General features: G+C 48.0%; 1 protein-coding gene across 5 annotated transcripts in view; it reads left to right on the forward strand.

Moving 5' to 3' along the window:
• Positions 1 to 14,303, forward strand: part of HMCN1 (hemicentin 1) — a 356,272-nt gene that overhangs the window by 106,852 nt on the left and 235,117 nt on the right. For all 5 annotated transcript variants that reach the window (XM_090048332.1, XM_090048334.1, XM_090048335.1 and 2 more), the window contains exon 9: positions 864 to 1,008. In XM_090048332.1, the coding sequence (XP_089904458.1) occupies positions 864 to 1,008 (145 nt within the window). The remainder of the gene's footprint in view (positions 1 to 863; positions 1,009 to 14,303) is intronic.

Raw genomic sequence — 14,303 nt, forward strand, 5'->3', positions numbered from 1 at the left:
TTTTCAAGACAACCCTACAATACTTGGATTCTGTACCTGGAGAGTTATAACAAATGTATACATTTTCCATTTATAGAATGTAATTAAGGCGGGGTCGGGGGGTTGTCTTATATTCAGGGTTGTCTTATATTTGAGTAAATAGGGTAGTTTGAAAATTACCTAGATCATTTTACCAAGCTAACTAATACCTTCTAAAACTCAAAGTAACTTTTGCTAATTTGGCAAAGTTTAAGTCTGTTTCCACTGAAGTCTGTGGGAGATTTCTCTTTTCAAAAGGAGCAGAGTTAGATAGTGTGGTGATGACAATTTAAGTTTAATTCCACCATTTCTGCAGATGCTAAAAGAGAACTTGCTTCACCTTGATTGAGATTTAGAAGTTGGATTGTATTACAAAACATGATCTAATATGCCTTTCAAATTTTAGACTAGACAAACCTGGGATGAAGCTAAGGCTTGATTTACATTGCAAAGTTTTGCTGGCGTAACTGTGCTGGCTAGGGATGTAAAGAGATTGCTCCTCCGAACCAGTATTACTCTGCTAGCAAATCTCTCCATCTGCATGGAGCTGTGGCTACTGAAAGGGTATTCTGCTAGTGAGCTTTCTGTCATATGAGGTGGTGTATAGTCAATCTGGCAAAAAAACCCTTCTGCTGCCATATTTCCTGCCTCCACCTGGAGGTTCTCCTGCCATAGTTGTACTGGCAGCGCTGCTCCACAGCAGCCTCATAATATAGACAAGCTTTCATTGTCTTGGTAATCAGAACTTTAATGAAAAAAACATTAGCATATATATTAGTCACAGTGAATGGGGTGTAAATAAGCAGCAGTTAATAACCTATTTGTGAATATTTTTCTTTCTCTAGATGCTCCAAAAGTTGTTATGCCCTCCAAAACTCCAGGATACTACTTGCAGCCAGGTTCTCTTACATGCCATGTGGAAAGTCTTATACCTTTTACTCAGCATTTTAGCAGAAATGGAGTCAAACTAGGAATAGATCAGTTCTTCAAGTAAGTAGCCATTCCCAGTAAAAAAATTAGGCTTTTTGAAAATCAAAAAAATATTTAATAGCAACTTTAGTATTGATTCTTGGGGGCTTTTGTTGTACTTCATTCATAGCAGTGAATGTTTATGTAAGGAGGGTTTTGCAAAAGCATTGGAACCCATGGAACCCAGTGAGAACAAAGTTAGGCCAAAAGTGAGCACTTTAGAACTTTCTTCCTTTAACAAATTTAACACTATAACCATTTTTAATTATTATTTTTTGATCAGTGGACAACTGACCAGAAATTAAGGCTGTATATTGTGATATTTTGGGGGTATATGTTTGTGGGGGGAGACAACAGGGGTTTTTTTCCTGTGTGTAAATAGGGAGATAACATAGTCCTGCCAGAAATCTTGATGAATGTATTAATTAGAGTTTTGTGCTGTTCTCTTACATTACCATGACACAGTTAAAAAAAAGGGAAAAACATACAGAAGACATCTATGTCTATCATTTAAATTGCTGTGCTTTGAGGGCTAAATTGTGTATTTCCTTCAAAAATTCCTCTGAAGAGGAAAGCTTCCCCTGAATATATTGTAGACTTTCCATTTCTGTCCAGCTTCCTGGTACTAAGGGGATAACACACTTTCTTTCTGTATAGAACAAGCTGGGAGCAGTTCTGCAGAAAGAACAAAAACAGTCAATTAACCAACCTACTAACAGGCCTTTTGCAACTTCCTCCCTCACTGAAAAACAAGCAAACAAAAAAACCCCCAAACTCAACAGCTCCTATGCCTCCTTTAAAAAAAAAAAGGAACATTTGAAACATAAGGAAAGTATTTACTAGAAAACAGTTCATAACCCCCTTCCCTGCCACCCCCCTCATTCCTACTTAGACATAGAGCACAGAACATTGACAAATGAAGATAAATGAAAACAATGTTCTAACATTGTCTAACAAGTATGCATGATTAATCGAATGCCCAAACGAACACATTCTTACCCTCCTCCCTATATGCTGTTGATGGTGTAGAAGTCTACAGTCCCCTTTTATGGAGTGCTAGTTATATTTGGTCATTCTAGGCAGGTACTTCCCCAATTCTGTAAGTCTTTCCATATTTTAATTATCACACTTTAGATTCTTACTTTGTATTATTTTCATATCAAAGTACCCAGACTGCATTATACGAGATCAGGTTATATAGCTGGTGAGTAGAACTGAATATTTTGTTGATTTAACAAAATATTCTTTAGGTCAAATGGTACTGACCTCATGCACAATTTAGTGAGATCTTTTTGGCCTTGCTGTGATGCAGCTTTACCGTAACAAGGCTCCACATTGAACCTAGCCATTTTAAATTCTTCACTAATCTTTTAAATAATTATGCTATATTATTGCATTTTACCTAATTAGTTGTATTTATATTTTGTGGTGACCTGGCTGGATATATTTATTATATGGATATTTAAATGCTTGGTTCATAACTGTAAACATTTGACTGATGACAAGAGTTTTCATCAGAAGTTGTATTCTGGCTCTAGTATCCTGGTTGGAAAGTGCCAGGAAGATTGAGTTAAAAATATATGCAGTGGACACACACACACACACACATGTGCGCGCTCTTCTTTCTGGCACTGCTTATATTCTTCATTTTACATTTAGGGAATACTGCTGGATTTGGGACATCTTTAAAACTGCAACAAACTTTTCAATGTGCTCATTGATTCAAACTAATCCTCTCACTATATATACATAGTGTGCAATCTTGCTATGAGTCCCTTGGCAAATCACTTAATTTCTTTGTACAACAGTTTCAAGTCTGTAAATGATGCTCATAATGTCTACACATCTCTGAGAAACACTGACATATAGACAGAAATACATTTTCTTTGTAGGGCATGTATAGCATCACAATTATTAGTTAAGGAAGAATAGAGCAGAGAGAGACAAACCAGAACAATTGGAGAATTGGATTAAATATGCATTTAGAAGTTTAGATATTTGCCAAAATTACTGCTTTGATCTGACATAGGAAGCTAAAAATGATAATTAGACACCTAACTCTTAGGTGTAAGTCAATGGGAGTTGAGCATATAGGTGTCAGTTGTAACCTTGACAATTTTTCCTGTACAGTATAGAAAGAGATACGAAATAGTATTGACAAAGAACATGAAAACTGATATGGAAATATACAGCTTTGGCAACAAAGAATGCACCCTGTTTAGTAAAAGCTAGGTACATTATAGCCACTGATGTTCATGACTCAAATAGTGAAATTTGAATACATTCTAGTCAGAATAATTCTGAAGCATGTTAGTGTTGAGATTTGGATGAAGGGGCAGGAGGAGAAATGTTAAGAAGTTGTATAATGGAGTCAGGCTATTGGGCATAGTTCTTCTGTGCAAGATGCAAGCAGTTTCTAGTACTTCTTGAATAAAGTGATGTTGCCTGTCCACTGCAGGCCATGTCTGCACTGCAGACTTACTACACTTAGCATTGTGCCTTCAAAACATACCACGTGGCTCTGCAAATACAACAGCCTGGATTAGAAGAGGAGTAATTGCATTTGTGCAGTGCCAAGAGCAACTGAGAGTTGATGCCTGTTACTCTGAATGAAGTTGACTTGCTTTGACTTTGGGCAGAAGTTCAAATGCTACCATACAGCATTTTTAAAGGTGACATGGCTGGGTATAGTAATTTTGAAGTCTAGACATATCCTTAGTGGTATTCCACAGCCTCTAAGTGCAATGACAATGTTAACAGCCAGAGTATGCCTTGTTAATTGAATACCAAAGTGAATACATTCTTAACTTCCTCCCCATAAACTGTTGAAAGCATAAAATTCTACAATCCCTTTTTATGAGGTGTTATTTACATTTGATCATCCTAGACATGTTCATTATCAGCTCTGTAAGCATATACTTCACCAGTACAGCCAAAGACTGTTGTATGGTCATGTTGTGGTTGGAGGCAGGAACAGGGGAGCATAACTGCATCAGTTGTATGCATCTCTTGTAGTGCTGCAATTATGTCCATGTTTGCTTTGCATGTTTCCTGTGCAGCTGTGGACCTCCAGTCCTGATGGCACTCCTTGGTTGCTGTGACCAAGAATCCCACAGCTGCAGGACTCAATTCTAGCCACTGTGGGTTGCCACGAGGATCAAGAGTCTGCAGCTGTAGACTTTTGGTCCCAGCGATCATGGGATGCTTCCACAGCTGTGAATCCTGCCAGCTACAGAACTCACAGCTGCAGGAGCTTGTTACTTGCCTGCTCATGGGGAGTCTAGGATAATGGCAGGAAGGCATGATAGGATCTGATGCTGGATCCCACAATCATGCCTCCTGCCAGGCAGTTGTGGCATGGCAGGAGGTGTGATTGTAGGGACCAGGTATCCAGTCCTATCACATGTTTACTTGAATGTCTGGACCAGTGGTTCTCAACCTTTTTTGTACCAGCACCCATTTGTAAACATTGGTGGCCAGTCCCAACCCAGTGCCCCTTACCCATAGGCCCCAGCCCTGCAGTGTGTGGGGTGTGTGTGTGGGACAGGGTGGGGTGTGTGGGGGGCATGCAGGGCTCCAAGCAGCCCCAAGTAGTCCCTTGCAGGCTGGAACTCTGACAGCCTGCAAGGGAAAAGCCACAGCTTTCCACATTTTTCTCCTTTAAAGAGAATCCATTTTTAAAGTTTGTTGATCCATTTTTAAAGTTTGCTTGTGACCCTTTCATATATTCTTGCAACCCACTTTTGGGTTGTGACCCATGGGTTGAGAAATGCTGGTCTAGAGGAGCCCTTTGAAAAATATGTTAAGTAAAATGTACAGCACAATGAATTAAAATAATTTAGGCAAAGATTGGGCTTGATATTGAAAGGTATTAAGCAACCACAGCTAATTGAGAAGTTGCACGGGCAGGTGTGTACTCAGTATTTCTCAGGATTGGATCCCAAATACAGAGCAGATGTCTGCAATCACATATTACTATTACTTTAAAACTTTTTGCTCTCAATGCACCAACTTTTTTTTGTTTACCCTTACCATAGGATACTTAAGGCATACAGTAAAGTTGGAAACAAAAAAAGAGGATTTTAGCATTCTTTCCTTGTGGAACAAGAGTATTTTACTTTTTAGTTAGGAAAGGCATTAGTATCTCTTAGGTAAATATTTTTATTATCTCTTTGGTGCTGGCAGTTACTGCTGTTTCTGTTGCTGGCAGTGCATTGTTGAATGCCTGGGAACAGCAGCCCTGATGCGTGAGTTTGCACTGAGCCTGGGGTAGAAGGGAATAAAGATTGCTATTTACAATCAGTATGTTGTTACCCATGGCCTAACATTTTATAGAAAACAGATTCTGCTGCATTGTGGTGCTGATACACTGAGCTTTAACGTGGACCCCCAAATTAACGGAAACCTGTTTTGTTTCCTAAAGCATTCTGAAGAGGTTGAGGGACTTTGGGCAGATGAGAAAGGGAAAACAATAGAAACATTGCTTTCCCACATTACGTAAGGTGTTTGCCAAAGGCTTTATCGTTCATCTAGTCTTTATCAGATATGTTTACATACAGTAATAACAGACCAGTCAGTGTTTGAATACAGTAGAAGGACCCTTAGTTTGTTTAGTTGTATTCCAATGCTTGCAGTGTGAAAAATGTAGCACCTGAATCGTAACATTATTTCACAATTTAAGAAGCACACAGGAATGTTCTTTGCAGTTATATTTCAGTAGTCTTAATCCTCCTCCTCGCACCCTTTTTTGGGTAGTATTATGCATTGAAAAAATATAGCACTAAAACCTAGCAACTTTACTTGTGGTATGTTTTATAGGCAGAAGCCAGGTATCTCCTTCCCTTCCCATTTGATTATTTTACTCACATCTGCAGTTTCTGCTTAATCACACCTCCACAGTTTATTCTTTTCTGCATTGCTCTCTATATACACTTACTATCCCATTTGCTTTAGTGCCTAATTGATAAGCCAAGAGGCAAAGTACAAAATTATAGTTACTATTCTTGGTCCTAGTGTGGCATATCCAGATGGCAGATGAGGGTAGACACAGACTAGATACAGATACAGCCTGTGTGCTTCCTTGAATGGGTGCTGGGACCAGTGCAGTTCCTGCATTGAGAAAAGTGGAGAGGCAGCCTGAAGCTCCATTCCTCCAATGCTGGTGATCACTCTGGAGCTAAGCACCACATGCAGTGGGAATAGTTCAGCTCCTTCTGTGGGACAGTGCAACCTGCGTGCTCACGTTAGCATGTCTGTGTGAGGTACTGCTTAATCCCCCGGTTCTCTCCTGCCATGACTTTGATCTTATTAAAGAAATAGGGAGGGAAGAGATGTCAGCATGATTAGTACCCACAGAAGGACCATGCTTGGTCAAAATTACAATTCAGGTGCTTTATTACTCTACCTCTTACAAGTAACCCTGTGGGAGGCAGCAGCTTGTCAGAGGCGTCCCTGGGATCAGCCCTGTGCTCCAAAGCGGATCCCTGCGAACTTAACTGAAACAGCAAGTAAGGAGGAGCGTCTTGACTTCCCACCACTAATTATCTCATTAGCGGCTTGTCACAGGCGACACTCAGTCTCTCCTGCCGCACTCTGTGCTGGTGTGCAGAACTGGGCGTTTGTCCGCAGTCCGGTCCACGGCTCTCTGTCCCAACTTCCCCATCTTCTCAAGTTCGGGGTGTTGGGCCCTGTTTTTTCAGTGACTGGGTGGGGGACCTTTACCCCCCTTTGGCTCCCAAGTTGCTTCGCTGTGTCCCTGTGTGAAGCCTTGGCTTCTCCTCGCACTGTGGCCCCGTTCTCCTTGGACTCACCACTGCTGCTGTGTGCTCATGGTATGCAGTGAGGATGGGCTGCAGGTCCTGGATTCCAGAGTCTCTTGGCCTGTGTTGGCCCCTTGCATCATGGGACCCTCCTCCAGATCCTCCTTAGTGAGGGTCCTTAGCGGCTTCTCACTTCTCTGGTGGTGTCCAAAGGCACCCTTCCCCAGGCATCCTCCTCCTTGTATCCCTAGGCACTGAGTCCCATTGGCTCTAAGTGGGTGTGGAGTGTCTCCTCTCCCGCCAGGCCATAATCACTTCCAGCTGCCAGATCTCTCAAGTAACAGGGTTTTAGTTGGGACCCTGTTACACACCTCCCCCTCCAGTTACTTGGTTCCCTCCCCCATTGTGGGGGGGGGGCGTTAAGCAGATCAGTGTGGTTCCAAACCTTAGGGTTCTGTCCCACCTCCGGAAAAGGGTGAGAGTGGGCGGAATTAAAAAAAGGGGGGAGAACACAAAGGGGGGAAGGAACTGATCCCAAAACAAAAGAAAGGAGGCAGGAACATCGAGCAGGATGCAGGAACAGGAATGTAGATTTTCTATCCCACTCGGGAGATGTCCCTAGCAAGGACACAATACCCATCGAAGAAGACATGCTGGAAGGTCCGGTACCAAGCTAGAAGATCCTAGCTCGGTGTTCCACTGCAAAACAAAAGGGTTGTAGAGCCAGGGACCATCTCACGAGCCTGGCGTTGTTCAGTCTAGCCTTTCTTAACCATCGCAGAGGCACATGGTCCGTGATAAACACGAACTCCCTGCCCAACAGGTAATATTGCTCCCTGCTCTTTTTGGAATAGTATTGCTTCCAGCGCTACTGCCGAGGCATCTGTTTGCAAAAAAGAAGGTTTTCTGAAAGTCTGGTGTATACAGGACTGGGTGCTGACATAAGGCCTCTTTCAGTTGCTTGAGGGCCTGGAGGGCCTCTAGGTTCCATGAGACTGGGTTGTGGTGCCTCTTTGTCAACTCTGTCATCAGGGTCGCTTTTTCTGAGAAGTTGGGGATGAACTGACGTTAGTAATTGGCAAACCCTAGGAAGGACCAGAGCTGTGTCAATGTTCTCAGTAAGGGGTGTTGTTTTATGGCCGCCACTTTATTGGTCATTGGCTTTATGACTCCTTGCCCTACTAAAAATCCTAAGTACTGCATCCCCCTCTTTCCTAGGGCGCATTTTTTTGGGTTCGCAGTGAGCCCTGCTTGCTGGAGGCTTCTCAGTACTTGCCGCAGATGTTTGCAATGGGCTTCCCAATCGGGAGAAAAAATGATAATGTCATCTATGTAGGATGCCGCATAGTCTTGATGTGGGGCAAGCAGGTGCTCCATTAACCATTGGAAGGAGGCAGCCACTCCGTGTAGGCCAAATGGCATTCTCTTAAATTGGAAGAGGCCCCATGGGGTCCCAAAAGCCATTTTTTCTTTATCTTCTTCCACCATCAGGATCTGCCAGTACCCCTTGGTGAGATCTAGCGTGGATATAAATTGGGCCTGGCCTACCTTCTCTATCATGTCATCAATCTGGGGCATTGGGAAGGCGTCAAATGTGGCAATCTCGTTTAGCTTCCAATAATTGTTACATAAGCGGATTGACCCGTCCTGTTTTGGCACCACTACTATGGGGCTCCTCCAGGGACTTCTGGATTCTTTGATAATCTCTCATCTCTTCATTTGTTCAATTTCTTTCTGGATGACGGGCAATAGGTGGTGTGGTAACCTCCTCCAATGATCCTTAATTATGCGTCCTGGTGGGGTCATGATCCCTAATTATGCATCCTGGCGGGATCATGATGTGGTGGACTCCCTTAGCCTCCCCAGGTATTTCCCTGAAAATGTCCTAAAATTTGGTAATCAGGGTTTTCATTTCAGCCTGTCAGCTTGGGTCTAATTGGTCATCTACTCGGGGCTCCTCTCGGGCTCCTATCAAGTCTTGCACAGCAGTTCCAATCTCTTCCTCAATCTTGTCCACTGGCTTTACCAGCCACCCATCCCCCTGATGCCATTTCCACAGTAGATTGATGTGGTAGATTTGCTTTCTTCATGTCAGCATTGTTCATAAGATCCTGTAATTTACAGGCCCTGTGCGTCGTGTCACACGAAAGGGCCCTTGCCACTGGGCCATGAGCTTGTGGGTATTGTTGGGGAGCAATACCAACACCCACCCCCTATCTGAAGTGCTCTCTCAGTGGATCAGGAGTCGTATAGATTCATAGATTCATAGATTCATAGATGCTAGGGTCGGAAGGGACCTCAATAGATCATCGAGTCCGACCCCCTGCATAAGCAGGAAAGAGTGCTGGGCCTACATTACCCCAGCTAGATACACATCCAACCTTCTCTTGAATACCCCCAGGGTAGGGGAGAGCACCATCTCCCTTGGGAGCCCGTTCCAGACCTTGGCCACTCGAACTGTGAAGAAGTTCCTCCCAATATCTAATCTAAATCTGCTCTCCTCCAGCTTGTGGCCATTATTTCTTGTAACCCCCGGGGGCGCCTTAGTTTCATAGTTTCATAGTTTCATAGTAGCTAGAGTCGGAAGGGACCTAGGTAGATCATCTAGTCCGACCCCCTGCCTTAGCAGGAAAGAGCACCGGGGTCAGATGACCCCGGCAAGGTGCTCATCTAACTTCCTTTTAAAAATCCCCAGGCTAGGAGCCTGCACCACTTCCCCTGGAAGCTGGTTCCAGGCCCTAGCCGCCCTGACTGTGAAGTAGCGCCTCCTAATATCTAATCTAAACTTACCCTCCGCCAGTTTGTGCCCGTTATTCCTGGTCACTCCTGGCAGCGCACGGGGGAACAGGGACTCCCCCAATACCTGTTGATCCCCCCTGACCAGTTTGTAGCAGGCCACAAGGTCCCCCCTTAACCTTCTCTTGTGGAGGCTAAACAGGTTCAGGTCCCGTAGCCTATCCTCATAAGGCCTGCCCTGCTGACCCCTGATCATACGAGTGGCCCTCCTCTGAACTCTTTCCATATTGTCCACGTCCCTCTTGAAGTGTGGCGCCCAGAACTGGACGCAGTACTCCAGCTGCGGCCTGACCAGTGCCGCATAGAGGGGGAGGATCACCTCCCTGGACCTGCTCGAGATGCATCTGTGGATGCATGACAGGGTACGATTGGCCTTCTTGACTGCCTCCCCACACTGCCGGCCCATGTTCATCGTGGAGTCAATGACGACTCCAAGATCCTTTTCCGTCTCCATGCTGGCAAGAGGGGAGTTCCCCAACCTGTAAGTGTGGTGCCGGTTCTTCCTCCCCATGTGCAACACCTTGCACTTATCAGTGTTAAACCCCATCCTATTCTCATCCGCCCACCGTTGCAACCTGTCAAGGTCAGTTTGTAGCCTATTGCACCCTTCTAGTGCACCCACATCCCCCCACATCTTAGTGTCATCAGCAAACTTGAACAGGGTGCTTTCTACCCCCTCATCCAAGTCACTGATGAAGATGTTGAACAATGCAGGCCCGAGGACCGAGCCCTGCGGAACCCCACTGCCCACATCCTTCCAGGTCGAGAAGAACCCATCCACTACCACCCTCTGGGTGCGGCCCTCCAACCAGTTGGCGACCCATTTGACCGTGTGGGCATCGACACCACAGTCTCCCAGCTTTTTGATGAGGACAGGGTGAGAGACAGTGTCGAAAGCCTTCCGGAAGTCCAAAAAGACTACATCCACAGCAACCCCTGCGTCTAATGATTTGGTGACCTGATCGTAAAAGGCCACCAGGTTGGTCTGACAAGACCTGCCACTGATGAACCCATGTTGGTTGCCCCTGAGCATGCATTCCCCCGCAAGGCCCTCCTGGATGTGTGCCAGGATAATTTTTTCAAAGAGCTTACCCGGGATTGAGGTCAGACTAACTGGCCTGTAATTTCCCGGGTCCTCTTTTTTTCCCTTTTTGAAGATAGGGACCACATTGGCCCTCTTCCAGTCCTCCGGCACCTCGCCAGAGCACCACGAGTGCTCATAGAGCCGTGCCAGGGGTCCCGCAATGACCTCAGCCAGTTCCTGTAGAACCCTAGGGTGAAGATCGTCCGGACCAGCGGACTTGAACACGTCCAGCCTCTCCAGAAGTACCCTAACTAACTCCTCGCTAACCCTTGGCCCAGGCGTGTCTCTCTCGGGGCCCGAGGGGGGCCCAGCAGGGAGGTGGCTGAACTGGTCCCTACTTAGGAAGACAGAGGCAAAGAAATCGTTAAATATGTTAGCTTTGTCATCTGGCGTGATGACTAAGTTGCCCATCGTGTCCTGCAGGGGCCCCACATTACCCGGGACCCTCTTTTTACCCCCTATGTATTTGAAGAAGGACTTCTTATTGTCCTTAATCCGGGAAGCTAGTCCTATCTCCAACTCTGCCTTGGCCCTCCTGACTGCCCCCCTACATCCTCGGGCGACTATAACATAGTCCTTCTTGGCGATGACCCCATCTCTCCATTGGGTATATGCCTCCCTTTTAGCAAGGAGACATTCCCGGATGCTCTTAGTGAGCCATGGGGGTTTATGTGCCCTCCTGCTCCCTTTGACCCTTGTTGGGATTACCTCCCTTTGGGCATGGAGGATCGTCTCCTTAAGGAGCAACCACTCACCTTCGACATCTGATTCCCTTCCCCTCTGGGTCCTCAGCGCTTCCCCAACGATCCTCCTTAGCTTGTTGAAGTCAGCCCTCCTAAAGTCTAGGGCTGTTGCCTTGCTGCAGCCCTTTGCCACCTTACGCTGGATGGTGAATTCCAGCAAGCGATGATCACTGTCTCCCAGGTGGCCCATCACCCGCAGCCCCCTCACCAGGTCATCACCCGTGGCCAGCACCAGGTCCAACAAGGCGTCTCCCCTGGTGGGACTGTGCACCTCCTGGGTTAGATGGAGGTCCTGCACTCTGGCTAAGAACCGACGTGAGCGATCAGACTTGGCTGACTGCTCCTCCCAGCAGATGTCTGGGAAGTTCAGGTCCCCCATGATGACCACATCCTTAGCCCTCACTGCCTCTGTAAGCTGACCTAAGAATTCCTGGTCGAGCTCTTCTCCCTGGTTGGGAGGTCTGTAGTAGACTCCCACCGTTAAGTCTCTCTCCCCTGGACTGCCTTTTACTCTAACCCAGAGCACCTCAGAGTGCCCCCCCTCTACCCCCTTGCTAATTAACGAGGAAGTATATTCCTCCTTGATGTAGAGTGCTACTCCTCCACCTTTCCTTCCTATCCTGTCCCTCCTGTATAGCCTATAGCCCTTGACACTCACCGCCCAGTCATGCGATGAGTCCCACCACGTTTCTGTGATCCCTACTATGTCAGGGCTGGTGACAGCTAGGAGGAGGGCGAGTTCCTCCTGCTTCTTCCCCATACTTCGAGCATTCGTGTAGAGGCATTTGAGGCCTTCAACGGTTGTGCCCACTGACCCCCTAGTCTCAGTAATGCCCCGTCCCCCATCGCTTACCTGTTTCTCCCTTTTGACCATTGGTCTGGGCTCGCTGGCTGTTGCTGGGCCTGGTAGTTCATCGTCTCCTCCGCCCTCATCTTCCCCCTCCCCCGACGAGCCTAGTTTAAAGCCCGCCGAAGGAGGTTCACCAACCTGGAAGAGAACACACGCTTACCTTTAGGGGAAAGGTGGAGCCCATCCCATCCCAGCATGTCTCTCATCACGATGTGCCGGTCATGGCTGAGGAAGCCAAAGCCTGCCTCGAAGCACCATTCCTGTAGCCTCCAGTTGGTCTCCGCAATGCACATCTCGTGACGTCTGCCGCGTCCGCTCACTGGCAGGATGGAAGAGAAGACCGCCTGTGCGCCCATCTCCCTCAGCACGCCTCCCAGAGCATGGTAGTCCTCCATCAGGCGATCAGGGGCTCTCCTGGCTGCATCGTTAGTACCCACATGGACAAGGACCATGGGGTAATAATCGGTGGGCTGGATGATGGACTGGAGCATCCCCTCACATCCTGAATCTTCGCTCCGGGCAGGCAGTAGACCTCACGTGCTGAGGGATCCTGGCGACAGATGGGGCCCTCCGTACCTCTCAGGATGGAGTCACCAATCACGATGACGCGACGCTTTCTCCTCTTAGGCCTCTTGACTCCCGCCGCCCGCACAGGACATTGTGTGCACAAAGTCTCCTCCCTGGAATCTTCCACTGCTCCCTCCTCCTCCAGGGCTGCCAGGACCTCATATCTGTTCTCCAGATGGACAGGAGGAACTGGTGCCGCAACATGGTTAATAGCCCTGGCGCGGGAGACTGTCTGCCACTCAGCAGTGGAGGGCTCATCCCGGGCTGCCCTCTCCTCTGTTGTATCACCCTGCAGAGAAAGAAAATACCTATCAATTTCCTCCTCTGCCTCACGGATTCCCCTCAGCCTGCTAACCTCCTCCAGGAGCTCCTGCACCCGCTCCTCCAGGGTCCTAAGGCGGATACCTACAGGACAGGTGCAGGAGTCCCCAGTCCCTGCCCCCCCAGACCTTGCCAGGCAGTTCCCGCAGGCCAGGGGGTTGGAGGACGGCAGCCCCCCCGAGGGCTCTGTCTGGGTGGAGGCCTCGGACAAGCCCCGGGAAGGCCGCGCCCCCCGGGCAGGGGCCCTGGCAGAACTCCGTGTCGACACCATCGCAGGAGTTGCTGCCCTTACTAGCAGAGCAGGGGTCAGCCTCTGGGCCCCGCCTGCTCGCCCGCCGGCGCGAACGCCGCCGCAAACGCCGGCGCGCTCTTACAGACCGCGCCTGTTTGCGCGCTCTGTTCGCGCGGCTCGGGAGCGCGGCTCCCTACCGGCTCAGCTAAGAGGGACCCGGGGGGCTTCCCCTCCGGATCCGGCTCAGCTGCGCCGGCCCCCTCAGTCCCTCAGCCCCACTTACCTTAGGGGGATCAGCTGCTGCCGCCCCCTCAGCTGCTCCGCTCGCCGCCGCCGCTGCTACTGCTGCACTCTCCTCCGCTCCGGGTCCAGAAAGGAGGCACACGTGTGGGAAGGACACACGTGCGCCTGTGTCCCTCTTCTCCCCCCTGCTCCTGACCTCCAATAAATACTCACCAATTCCCTTCTGTGCCCCCCTGACGAACTTATAGGCAGCCACCAGGTCGCCTCTCAACCTTCTCTTGCGGAGGCTGAAAAGGTCCAGTTTCTCTAATCTCTCCTCGTAGGGCTTGGCCTGCAGGCCCTCAACCATACGAGTGGCCCTTCTCTGGACCCTCTCCAGGTCATCCGCATCTTTCTTGAAGTGCGGCGCCCAGAACTGCACGCAGTACTCCAGCTGCGGTCTGACCAGCGCCCGATAGAGGGGAAGTATCACCTCCTTGGACCTATTTGTCATGCATCTGCTGATGCACGATAAAGTGCCATTGGCTTTTCTGATGGTTTCGTCACACTGCCGACTCATGTTCATCTTGGAGTCTACTAGGACTCCAAGATCCCTTTCCACTTCCGTGCCACCCAGCAGGTCATTTCCTAGGCTGTAGGTGTGCTGGACATTTTTCCTCCCTAGATGCAGCACTTTGCATTTCTCCTTGTTGAACTGCATCCTGTTGTTTTCTGCCCACTT

This window comes from Crocodylus siamensis, chromosome 5 (genome assembly GCF_052110815.1).
Source record: "Crocodylus siamensis isolate JL-2025a chromosome 5, ASM5211081v1, whole genome shotgun sequence".
Taxonomy (NCBI): domain Eukaryota; kingdom Metazoa; phylum Chordata; order Crocodylia; family Crocodylidae; genus Crocodylus; species Crocodylus siamensis.